General features: G+C 41.7%; 1 protein-coding gene across 1 annotated transcript in view; it reads right to left on the bottom strand.

Annotated features, from left to right (window-relative positions):
- LOC101885478 (exostosin-1) overlaps positions 1-13,533 on the bottom strand; it is a 440,935-nt gene that overhangs the window by 773 nt on the left and 426,629 nt on the right. The window contains exons 10-11 of the mRNA XM_087297961.1: positions 12,836-12,996; positions 1,250-1,421 (exon numbers count right to left, since the gene is read on the bottom strand). Of these exons, the coding sequence (XP_087154087.1) occupies positions 1,250-1,421; positions 12,836-12,996 (333 nt within the window). The remainder of the gene's footprint in view (positions 1-1,249; positions 1,422-12,835; positions 12,997-13,533) is intronic.

Raw genomic sequence — 13,533 nt, 5'->3', positions numbered from 1 at the left:
GGCCTTACGTTCCTGAGAAAGTCTGTAGAAGGACGTCTAGCGCCTTGTTAAAAAAAAAAAAAGATTACAGACTGTTAATAAAGAGATATGTGCATCTGGTCTTTTGGAGTTAAAGGAACACAAAAATATTCAGGATCATTGTTTAGATGAATTGATTATTGACTGGCTGTTAGATGTCACGTAATGCCATGGTCACACTAAAATTCTACAAGATTATTAGACATTTTGATCTTTGATTGGTCTTACAAAGTCACGTATTATGATTTTGCAAGTCAGAGTTCACCAAGCTTGAACTTTGCAATGCAGTGAACTGCGAAACTTGTCGCACGAGCTTGCGTTTCCGGTCTGATGCATCCATGTGCTTATGAATGAAAGTCTATGGGGCGAAAAATCCAGTGTGACCACAGCTTAAGGGATAAAGTATATTCAGGCAGTTGTTATTACAGATTATTACAACTGTCTGATTCCGATTGGTCAATTACGATGCTCTACTTTAAGGTACGGTACATTATTCCCAGATTACAACCGCTAAATAACATAAGCTCATCCAGGAACTTCGAATCACCTTGACTGACAGTGAATAGGCCTACGTTTTAATCAATAAACAACATTCAAATTCATCTTTATCTGTTTTTTTGTTGCGCCATTGTTTTTGTTTGCTTTTTACCATCTTGTGTATGTATAATACGTAGGTTAATTTATTCTCTGATTCATCAGGTTTCATTTCTATCAGCTTTGCATTTTTGGCTCCTTGGCGCCATCTTGTAACTGAAAAATGCTTAGTTATTACATACTCCATCAGCTGTTTTCATTGTTTTCGCTAAATAAAATACATTAGTCTTATACTACAGCCATTTGCTTTGCATCATGGTGCCGATAAGCCTGTGAGGCTTTATTCTGCGATAACAACCCCCTGGATATACTTTATTCTGCTTATTACATGACTGCTTGCCATAAAACATAAAAATGCAGAAAAGAGTTGATGTGGAGAGCAGGGAAAATGGGTGAGTCAGGCAGACAGAGAGAAGGATAGTACTGCAACCTTGCTGTCAATCATTAATCTCGCCTTTCCATGAAGACATTCATCAAACAGACCGATACTGCTGAATCAGATCCACACACCCTCTCAGCCCTCCGGCTCTCTATCCATCACACACTTACACAGACGCTTCTGACCTCAACAGGGAATCGCCCTGACACACACACACAAACACACACACTCGCATCTATTTACAAGCCAGACTCGTACCTGCTGCATCATGGTCTCCTTGTACTGCTTCTTCTGCGTGACTTTGATTGGCGGGAGTTTGGTGACTGCGGAGATGAGGAAATTGATGAGGATGTCCTCACAGTTGGCCAGCTGGTCCACCATTGACAGCAGAGACATCGGCAGGTAGTGCGTGTACAGGTGATGATAGTACCTGACCAAAAGAAATGAGCAAATTGAAAATTAGTATTAAAGAAATTACTTGGGTAGTAGAGGCGAACATGAGGAAATGTGCCGGTAGGATCAAAAATGCATATTCTGTAATGTCTAAGCAAAATACAGACAGGAATTCCAGCTGGGGATACTCATCCCGAGTTCGTCAGATTATGTGGAGTCACTGATTTGATCCAAGACCAGCGACGAGATGATCCCAAGGTTTCCATATCCGGGACCAGGCCGTATCCTGAGCAGCTGCTGCGCTGGTCATGGAGGAGAGGAGAGCATGAGACTGATTCCAGTGACGCTCCAGGAACAGACGTGTCTTCGCTGACGCCAGCTTCCACCGCTGAGGCTGCAGCTCTGCACAAGACTTTTGGCCAGCGGAGAAATTAAAATGGTCGTGCCCAACTGAGTCTGGTTTCTCTCAAGGTTCTTTTTTCTTCACTCGCCTCGGTGAAGTTTTTTTTCCCTTCTCCGCTGTCGCCCTTAGCTTGCATGGTTTGGGATCGATAGAGCTACCCATCGATGTATTTGCTCTTCAGTTTTTGGACTCTCAGTAATGATTTTAAACCACACTGAACTGAGCTAAACTGAACTTAAACACTGAAAACTGAACTACTCTGTTCCAGTTACTATGACCATTTATGTGTAGCTGCTTTGACACAATCTACATGGTAAAAGCGCTATACAAATAAAGCTGAATTGAATTGAATTAAGAAAATCTTGAATAAATTAGGAAAGACTGAATGAATAATTCTTCAAAGCTATCAATACCACAGATATTTTTCCTGTGTCATATCAATGATAACTTATTTCTCGACCAATTTGTTTTGCGTTTATATGTATGACATGACATATTGACATCTGGTTAAAAATTGGCCAACTGCTATCTGAGAAAAATGCTGGCATGTTCAATGCTTTTAACTCTTTTTATATGTTGATTAATCTTAAAAAAAAACGTAATATTTTTGGTTCCATTCGCACTTTTTGTCCATACGTTTATGGTTTAAGAAAATGGGAATCATAACAGCTAGCTTTCTACCAAAAATCTTTTCTGTTCCAGATACAGACAGATCTGCACCGTAAAAAAGTTCTTGCTGTCTAGTTTCAAGTGATCTCAACTGACATTAACCAAACTGACTAAACACATTGGGCCTTATCATACACTCCTGCGCAATAAGGCACAAGACATGTTTGGCAAGATTTATTGCTATTTTCAGGCCAGTGCAAGCCTAATTTTCACGTTTTGTGCCATGTTGTTTAAATAGTAAATCCATTTGTGGTTTGAGCTACCAGAAACTGTTGCTATGAAAACAAGAGTTTTGAAGAACTAAACAATCCTGGATCGTGTCAAATCATCAATATCCAAATTTAGCTAACTGAGAAATCCACTTGCGAGGAACAGAACCCTGGTCTATTTAGCAGGTGTGTTAAGAAGGTGTAAGGCATTGCTGGTGCATTGCTATTTTGAGGAACTGAATAGCAAAGTTATTTTGAGGAACTGAAATGGACTTAAGGCCTCTCTAGTCCCTGTATGAACAGAGTATAAGTCTGGTTCGCATTGCCGGCAATGAGTCAGACTTGTTTCCAGTGCATGTTGGACTCCGGCAGGGCTGCCCTTGTCACCAATTCTGTTCATAATTTTTATGGACCGAATTTCAAAGCGCAGCCTTGTGCTGGAGGGGGTCTGGTTTGGGGACCACAGGATTTCATCTGTAATTCGCAGACGATGTCATTCTGTTGGCTCTGTCGAACATGGACCTTCAGCATGCACTGGGGCGGTTTGCTGCCGAGGGTAACGCAGCTGGGATGAGAATCAGCACCTCCAAGTCCGAGGCCATGGTACTCCACCGGAAAAAGGTGGCTTGCTGTCTTCAGGTTGGAGGAAAGTCCTTACCCCAGGTGGAAGAGTTCAAGTATCTTGGGGTTATGTTTACGAGTGCGGGAAAGATGGAACATGAGATTGACAGGCGGATCGGTGCAGCAGTAAAGTGGTCAATGTATCGGTCCGTTGTGGTAAAGAAGGAGCTGAGCCGAAAGGAAAAGTTTTCAATTTACCGGTCAATCTACATTCCTGCTCTCACTTATGGTCATGAGCTTTGCGTCATGACCGAAAGGACAACATCTCGAATACAAGCGGCTGAAATGACTTTCCTTCGCAGGGTGGCCGGGCGCACTCTTATACACAGGGTGAGGAGCTCTGTCACCTGGGAGGAGCTCGAGTAGAGCCACTGCTCCTTCACATCGAGAGAAGTCAGCTGAGGTGGATCTGGCATCTGTTTCAGATGCCTCCAGGACGCCTTCCTAGGGAGGTGTTACAGGCATGTCCCACCGGGAGGAGACCTCGGGGAAGACCCAGGACACGCTGGAGGGACTATGTATCTCGGCTGGTCTGGGAACGCCTCGGTATCCCCTTGGGAGGAGATGGAGGAAGTGTCTGGGGAGAGGGAAGTCTGATGACTAAGACTGCTGGCCCCGTGACCCGGCCCCAGAAAAGCGGATTAAAATCACATGACAATTTTTTCAGTGTGGAGTAAACAACAAATTTTCCCCTTTTTTGTGTAGGCTATTCTTTTAATAATGCCACAAATGTCATGTATTCATTCATTCATTCTCTTTTTGGCTTAGTCCCTTTATTAATCCGGGGTTGCCAGAGCGGAATGAACCGCCAACTTATCCAGCACATGTTTTACGCAGTGGATGCCCTTCCAGCTGCAACCCATCCCTGCGAAACAAATGTCCTTTACTTTCAGGAAATGAATAGAAGTGTTTTTTTTTACTTCCAAATTGCTGATAGCAGTTGACTTGCATTTTATGAAACACGTAAACCACTATTTCAGGTAAAAATTAACAGAAAAAAGTCCTTTGAATGACGTGAGGGTGTGTAAACTACCACAAGATGTTAATTTTCATGTAAACTATCCCTAAAATCAAATTTCCTAGGTTTGAGAATACAGTGAGTGCTGAGATCCTGCACAGACAGAGACAGGCAGAGGCCACCCCACTGCGAGGAGCTCAAAAAGACAGATGTTTTAATTTCTGTGAGTGACACCTTCTCCCTCTCTCTCGTCCTTATTAAACCGAATCTCCTTTCCTGCCTGCAGACACCTTTTCTGTCATTCTCTTTCGTTCCCTCTCTTTTCTCTCTTTGAGGGACAGGCGTCAGAGCGTTCCCCTCAGCCCTGCAGGTGGCTTATCTCTCTTCACACGTTTATTTATGTCTTTTTCTCCAGCACACTTTAAGCTGGGGTCACTTTGCAGGTGGTTTGTCAGCTCGCTGACCAGTGGCAAAGCGGTTAATCTGTGTGTCGGGTGTGCGATGTGACAGACTGAAGGTCTCTGTGTGTGCGTGGCTGTGTGGTGAGTGATGAGTTCGGAGACCTTCAGCTAAAACAAACTGTGAACTCCATCTCACCTGTGCCATTTATCGTTAAAATATGGCCAGTGAAGCTGTCAGACGGAACATTTATTACCCGCTTTAATATCGGCCTGTCTCTGAGCGATCTCTATCGCGGCAGGTTCCGCATTTTCCGTTTTACAAGCTCCTCACGCTGACCTCGGACCTGCTTCTTGTCCAAATTTTGCCAGAGCTCGCATAAATGATTCAGCATTCAACAAGCTGTGAATCCCAGCTGAGTGTTGTGGACGGTTGCTGCAGTGTTTCTATGTTGTTGCAAGGTGATCTGTTTTTAACGCATAAATGTTTTATTGGTCGGTATGGCTGGCATGTTGTTGTTAAGGTGCTGTTTCAGTGGTTACTAAGGTATTTTTGAAGTGTTGCCATGGTGTTGTATGTATGGGTGCTGAGGTGTTGCTGCAAGATGATCTGAGTGTTTTTGAAGCATTTTTGCTGTGTGGGTGTTTCTGTACGGTTGCTAAGTTGATAATTGTTGCTAAGGGGCTGTTTCAGTGGTAACTAAGGTGTTTTCAATGTTTTTAAAGTGTTGCCATGGTGTTGTATATGGGTGCTGAAGTGTTGCTGCTAGATGATCTGAGTGTTGTTTATGCATAACTGCTGCTTGGGTGTTTCTGTATGGTTGCTAAGTCGATAAATGTTGCTAAGGGGCTGTTTCAGTGGTAACTAAGGTGTTTTCAATGTTTTTAAAGTGTTGCCATGGTGTTGTATATGGGTGCTGAAGTGTTGCTGCTAGATGATCTGAGTGTTGTTTATGCATAACTGCTGCTTGGGTGTTTCTGTATGGTTGCTAAGTCGATAAATGTTGCTAAGGGGCTGTTTCAGTGGTAACTAAGGTGTTTTCAATGTTTTTAAAGTGTTGCCATGGTGTTGTATATGGGTGCTGAAGTGTTGCTGCTAGATGATCTGAGTGTTGTTTATGCATAACTGCTGCTTGGGTGTTTTTGTACGGTTGCTAAGTTGATAATTGTTGCTAAGGGGCTGTTTCAGTGGTAACTAAGGTGTTTTCAATGTTTTTAAAGTGTTGCCATGGTGTTGTATATGGGTGCTGAAGTATTGCTGCTAGATGATCTGAGTGTTGTTTATGCATAACTGCTGCTTGGGTGTTTCTGTACGGTTGCTAAGTTGACAATTGTTGCTAAGGGGCTGTTTCAGTGGTAACTAAGGTGTTTTCAATGTTTTTAAAGTGTTGCCATGGTGTTGTATATGGGTGCTGAAGTGTTGCTGCTAGATGATCTGAGTGTTGTTTATGCATAACTGCTGCTAGGGTGTTTCTGTATGGTTGCTAAAGGGCTGTTTCAGTGGTAACTAAGGTGTTTTGGATGGTTTTAAAGAGTTGCTATGGTGTTGTGGATGGTTGCTGCAGTGTTTCTATGTTGTTGCAAGGTGATCTGATCTGTTGTTAATGCATAAATGTTCTATTGTTCTGTATGGTTGCTAAGTTGATTATTGTTGTTAAGGTATTCTTTGAGTGGTTACTAAGGTGTTTTTTATGTTTTTGAAGTGTTGCCGTGGTATTGTATATGGGTGCTGAAGTGTTGCTGCAAGATGATCTGAGTGTTTATGAAGCATAACTGCTGCTTGGGTGTTTCTGTATGGTTGCTAAGTTGATAAATGTTGCTAAGGGGCTAATTCAGTGGTAACTAAGGTGTTTTTGATGTTTTAAAGAGTTGCTATGGTGTTTTGGATAGTTGTTGCAGTGTTTCTATGTTGCTACTAGGTGATCTGCGTTAGTTTAGAACAATGGTTCTCAAAGTGGGGGTCGGGACCCCCCGAGGGGTCGCGGGACAATGAAGGGGGGTCGCTTGGTGATTTTCAAAAATCTATTTATTTTTATTGAACCATAAGAATTACCATATTTTATCCATAACCTACTGAAGAGAAAAAATAGTCGTTTATACCATATACTGTAGTTACTATAGTAGCTTATAGTTACTACTTCTATTGGATTGCAACCCCTGGGGTAATTACATTATATTAAAGACACAGCAATAGTGTCAGATGCAGCAGATTTCATAACACCTGGTAAAACTTTGTTGCCCATTTACAACTCTCATACATTAAAAAAATAAAACAAGAATAGACTTGGGTCCATTGGTGTGTGTGTGTGTGCCATTGCATGCAAGGTTTCTGTATTTATAACCACCTCAGAATATATTGGGGGTCGCGACTCACTGGCATTGTCATTTTGGGGGTCGCGGCCTGAAAAGTTTGGGAACCCCTGGTTTAGAATATAGTTGCTGTTACGGTTTTTCTGTGTGGTTGCTAAGCTGATTGTTGTTGCTAAGTGGCTGTTTCAGTGGTTACTAAGGTGTTTGGAATGTTTTAATGTTGTTGATGGTTACTGTGGTGCTTCTTGTTGTAAAACCACAACTTTGCCAAAAAGGGGTTTTGAGTAGTTTTAATAGTCTAGTTATGCAGATGCCGAGGCATTCTGGGTGGTTGCCAGGGCTTTACTATGGTTTTCAGAGAGTTGCTATGCAGTTTCTAGGGTGTGCAGGAATGCTGCCAGTGTATTGCTCTGTGGTTGCTTAGGCTTTCCAAAAGGTTACCATCTGGTTATGGGGATGTTCTGTGTGGTTGCTTACTGGCACTGCCAAGTCTCTGTAATATTCTGGTCACCAGAAATGAGCTACAATATGAATACCTGCATTTAGCTGAAAATATGAGAAACTTCTAAACTAACGTCAATCTCATTTCTCAGGTTATGATGGAAAGTTATTTAGTAATTTAATAACATATAAGAGTAATTTATTTTTTGACAATAATTTTAATAAACACTATTTTACAAACATAAGGTATCAGCTGGGCATTATATTTATTAAAATAATTGTAAATGTAGTTTCACACTGTATTGTAAACACACATTTCTTACAAAAAAAAAAACAATGTATGAAATATTGTGCAGTGGTTCTCAACAAAGAGCATGTAACGCCGGGGGAGTACAAAGACAACTGGGGTAAGATCCAATATGCAGGTTTATTCATCGTCAGGCAAGCAATGGTCAATACAGGTACAAACGGGTATGTGTAGGCAGTCCAGAATCGTAATCAGTAAACAGGCGATAGGTCAAAAGGCAGGCAGCAGGCAGGGAGAACAGGAAAACAAGGCTTGGTCTAAACACGCGTAAACGAGACAAGGAAAAACGCGTTGTAGTGTCATCAAAGGATAAACAAGACTCGGCAAACTGAAAGGGTGATTGTGTGGCTTAAGAAGAGTGTGCAATCAGTCTCTGACAATCCTCAGGTGTTGCGAGTTATCAGTCTAGGTGAGGAAGCATGTGTGTGACCGGAGTGCATGTATGAATATGTTGTCCATCAAAGGCGGAAGTGTAGTCCGTGGTTAATGTGAGTGAGAACCAGCGATCAATGGAGTATGATCGCTGGTTATCGTGACAGAGCAAAGGCTCAGATATCTTCTAAAGCCTGATTTATACTTCTGCGTCAAATAACCAGCGTAACCCACGGCGCATGCAATGCATGTAGCTGTGCATTTATACTTCTGCGCGCTGTCTCTCATTAACACTTCCGAAACGCTAGTTGGCAGTGAGGTGTAAATGTTCCTCTGTGTCGAGTTTCTTCGCTGCTTTTCTGCATTTCCTGAACACTTCCGGGATGTACAAGTGGCTCAAACTCGCTCAGTTTGAGGCAGGAACCGGCGGACGTGCAACAACTTTAACTATGAGGTAAACACAAACAAAGCTTTCCATCCGGATCTCCTTCACGGGACTCCACACTTGTAAACAGTCGCTTGCGCCATTCGCGCGGCTCTCGGTCGCGCCCAGACTCATCAGCGCTACCAAGCCGACCAATCACAGAGCTTGCGCTACGCGTTGTTGCGACGTGTAGTTACATTTTTTGAGAGGTGCATGTCAGTGACGTCGATGGCCACGGCGAAGGGCTATGCGTCAGCGCCGTAGCATACACCGGCGTTTGACGCAGAAGTATAAATCAGCCTTAAGGGTCCACAGGATTACTTAATTAAAACCGTGAGTTCCAACCCTTTGACTCAAATCATCCCCACTATTATTATTACTATGCATTATCCTATTATTATCTGTCCACTCTTACTATGCATTATTTAAATCACCCTAAAATAAGGCAACAAACTTATTGTGGGATTTCTTAGAACTTTTGGAACCACTAATGAATTGTGATCAGTACATCAACAGCCCTATATAGTGTAACTACTGTAAAAGAGATTACAAATAAGCAGTTTTGTAATAAAATAGAAGAAATGTAATCTGCTCAACAATACACTGCAGCTCAACTACTGAAACTAAGGGTGCTTTCACACCTGTGAATCGATTCAGTTGTTCTGAAACAGGGATTAAAATTGTTTCATTGTTGCTCTTTGCTCTTGGTGCGGTTCGCTTTCACACGGCAAAGTTTCTAAACGGACCAAAAGAGCTGAAACATGTCGTGTGAGTTAACTCTCCTCACATTGGTCAGAGTTTCACAGTTTATTTTGCAGAGTCCTGCTCAGCGGTCGGGGGGTGGTGGTTTGGTGGTGTTTGACAGTGTGTGCCTGACGTGTCTGAAGAGCGAAGAGGGATGCGGTGGGGAGAGGTGAGAAGGGTGCACGACATATTTGAGGATCGGGAGGAAGACGTGCGATTTCCAGGAGATTATCACTCAAATGTTGGCATCCAGGAGTCTCTGTGCATTTGCGGGAGAATCCTGAAACTTCCGGGAGACTTGGGATGTCTGGAATGACATCCTGTCCTACTCATAATTCTCTCTTCATATAGCCGTATTACCTATCCATAAAACATTGTGATAAAGCCGGGCTTGGATCATATCGCTTTCTCACTACAATCGATCCGCTCCAGAGTTTGTTTCAATCCAGCCGAGACCACCTCATTCAAGCGATCTCGGAGCGATTGTTTTGGCGTGGATCAGAGCACAATTGGTGGTTTCACATATGCCAAATGAACCGCACTAACTGGGCAAACGAGACAGCTTCCAAAACAAAAGTATAGGTGTGAAAGCACCCTAAAAGTCAACAGCTAAAACTTGCATACCCTAATAACTTCGTGGAGTAAGAAAATGTGTTGTACACGCCACTGAAGACATCCATGTGCCTACGTATTTAATTTTGTTTGTTATGTGCAATGATTAGATTCAAAACTATTTCAAAATCTTCATCATGTCTCTCAAATATCATTTGCATGCCGGCATATTCATTAGGTTATTAAAGAACATGCATTAATAGTTTCTTTCAGACTGGCTGTGTGGATAAGCAGAAGTGACTGTTATTGTTTTTTTTATTATGATTGTGTATGTAATGCCCTGTGAAGCAGATAAGCAAGTAAGCAGATTAAAATAAGCAAAGGATTTTACTTTTTTTTTTTTGGTGAAGGATTAGTAAACGCAGCTGTATTAGGTTGTATTAGCTATGGCAAACTGATTACGGATTTTTTCAGATGTCACACCTTTAATCCACAGCCGAGCTTGAGTCTCAGAAACAATTGAAAAGAATCATTTATTTTCTTCTTACATTCATTTCTTCCTTGCAGCTTGTACGGAATACTTGAACCAAACTGTGATAAATATATCATTTCGCTGTTATAAGTTTATTTAAACTACATTTCCTTGCTATTTGAAGGAAACTGTCTGTCAAACAATCAATCACAATCCAATCTCGTACCCAGTTTGAGTGTTATTTGAGTTGAGAGTGAGAGTTATTAAAGATTATGCACTGAAAACATTTTTTCTTGAAACACTATTTACAACCATTTCCTCACTCATACAGTATGTTGTATCTCATATCTGCTTTAAAAAACACATAGCACTTAACACACCACTTATTCACACAACCTCATATCAAGAGTTCCCACTGAGATATGCATAGCATTTATAGCAGATTTGGCATGCTGTCCCAGGAGAGAACCCTGAGCTCGGAGATATTTGAGCCCAGGGCTCCCGCCAGGTCAATAAGCATATCAGGAGATCCGAAATCAGGTAGGTCTCGAGAGCTCCCCCTTTAGAAAAGGGAGGAAAAGGAGGAGATGGGGTGGAAGGGGGGATTCTTCCAAACGAAGATAGAGCAGTAGGGAGAAAATGATCTATTTATTTTAAGCTTGGATCACTCTGATTAGATTATTACTGATTACAGATAAGCAGCCAGTCGTGCTCAATCATATCACATGCTCCTCTCGAAATTAGTTTATGAAACTTCACTTGATGGATCAATGTCTTCTGTAGGTAAACCATATGTTTGTGTGATAAACCCACAACTGTAGTAAATACTATAGTGTTTTCGAACCATACTACAGTAAACTAAATTAATCTGTATTTCTAGTTGCTGTGGTAATACTACATCTCTAGTACTGTACTAAGAACCTAATATAGAATATTTTATACTGCAACACACCACAGCTTACCATAGTAAAACTAAAATTTACCACAGTGTTTATTAGTTTGAGTTTATTATAGTTAATAATAAAGTATGCTGTAGCATTCATTAACATTGTGTTGTAAACACTATAATACCCCTGCAGGCACGTCATAAGACATTAATATACCACTGAGTGGTAAAGTATGGTACGGTATGGTTCGGTATGGCCGTTTCCACTGTCAAGGGATACCTAAATGCGATCCGTACTGTACCACTTTTTGGTCATCCTTTGGAAAGGGTACCAACTGGCCCAAAGGGTATCATAATCTTCACTTCAATCACCATCTGGTTTGGCTCAGCTGACAAAACTGACCTCCGTAGACTACAGCGAATAGTCAGGACTGCTGAATGTGTCACTGGCACTACACTTCAAGAACTGTACTTCGCCAGAGTGAGTAAAAGGGCTCGCAAAATCACTCTGGACGCCTCACACCCAGCACACTACCTGTTCGACCTGTTACCGTCTTGTTGGCGCATTCCGAACTTTTAAATGTTAGAACATTTAAAAGGATTAGGGCTTAGGGGGGATAACTGGCAATAGAACACAGCCAGGAACTCTGCTTCTAACTACAGCTCTAAAGGTGTAGCTGCAAATGTACAACTTTGCAACACAGTTTGTGAATGTCTGTGGAACGATGGATTTGGGAAATGCTAAATCAAGAAACTATGTTCGTAATGGCAGAACTTGCGACCTTACTTAGCTACCAATGGTTTTTGGAAATGCACCCCAGATTGGTGGAAAAGTTTTTTAAACAGCATGTCAAAACAAACAAAAAAAATTAGGCATTTCTTTAAAAATTTAGCTTTTTCTCGTTGGTGTGCATGATCACATTAGTGCACTTTGTTTAGTCACAAGACATTAAACACTGACAAAAAAAAAATGCATGTAAAAAGCTTTCAGCTGTGTTTCAGACTTAGCCAAGCCCAGTTTTATGAACCGTTGTTGATGTCAGCAGGAGGATTTTCCCCCGGGACAACAGGCACTACTTCATAATCATGCCACTACAAGACAAAGCTCATGATTGGTTAACGCAGTGCGAATGTCCGCTAAAGTTCGGATTTTCCAACTTGAGTGCTAATCGAGTCAGTCTCACAAAATGATCCACTCATGCCACTTCATTCACGTGAATTAAGTCATTCGCGCCTCAGAATATCTGTTTACGTTTTTGCGTTGACTTAACATGTAAATAAGTCGCACTCGTCTAGTGTTAATGCAGCATAATGGTGGACAGCTGCTTCTAACTCAGGGCTGTTTATGCTTTTGAGGGGAAAATCATCTCTAATAGGTGGGGCTTTCCCCCTCTGATGACACGTATAAATGGAGAATGTCAATCAAAGTGTGTCTGCCGACTGTTTTTATGAAATGTAATTATAAAAAATAGAATTAATAAATTTTTACAATTAGAGGCCGAAATTATTCACACACTGTTGCCACACAACTGTTTAAAACCAGTATAAAAGTGACTTTTGCATAATAGGTCCCCTTTAAAACACAGGTTTCCTTTAAACAGGGCAAATAAAATAAAATGTTACCATTTATTACACAACAAGTCACATTACAACACTTAAGTCCTATTGTGTTCTCTAGAGATTACCTGTGGTAGAACGCAGCTCCTGTGAGCACCATTGAATACTCATTGGTCCATTTGGAGGTATAACCCCATCTCCCCTTCCCACTGTCCCAGTAGTGGCTGCGCGCAGGGTAGCCCACGATCCTATCTGGGAAACTTTGCCAAACGATGAAGGCGAAATCCACCTGCAAAACAAAAAGGATCCAGAAACACACCATTTAGATTACAGAACCGCTTCTGAAATAAAACAGAGAATTATCATTTCACGCTCGTAGTGTTCCTATACCCAGATGGCATAAGAATGTGGGCCACTTTAGCCAGTTATGTGGCACTGGTGGTCTTCCTTTGGCCCAGACAAAATAAATGCGACCCTGAAGTGGCCCACCTGTTCAAATTCATACATGGGCCATTTAAGGCAAAGCTTTGGCACTTATGGTAAAATGTAATCTGAATGTCGGCCTAATGTGGCCCATGTGGAAAATGGTAAATTTGGCCCAAATGACAGAGAATAAATGTGGGCCACAGTTAAAATGTGGCATAGTCATTTAAGGGTGATCTGGGTCTAAACCTAAAGTGGCTCACACGTGTAGGTGCAAATGTGGCCCAGTTATCTTAAGACATATGTGGGCCACTTTTGGCAAATATTTGGCACAGTAAGCTCTGGCTATTGCAGCTGTGAGCCTAATGTGGCCCAGAGAAAATATGTCAAATGTGGCCCAGTT

Source organism: Danio rerio, chromosome 20, assembly GCF_052040795.2.
Source record: "Danio rerio strain M-AB ecotype USA chromosome 20, GRCz13ab, whole genome shotgun sequence".
In the NCBI taxonomy this organism is placed as follows: Eukaryota; Metazoa; Chordata; class Actinopteri; order Cypriniformes; family Danionidae; genus Danio; species Danio rerio.
Note: the sequence above shows the minus strand (reverse complement) of the source record. Positions and strands in the feature narration are given on the sequence as shown.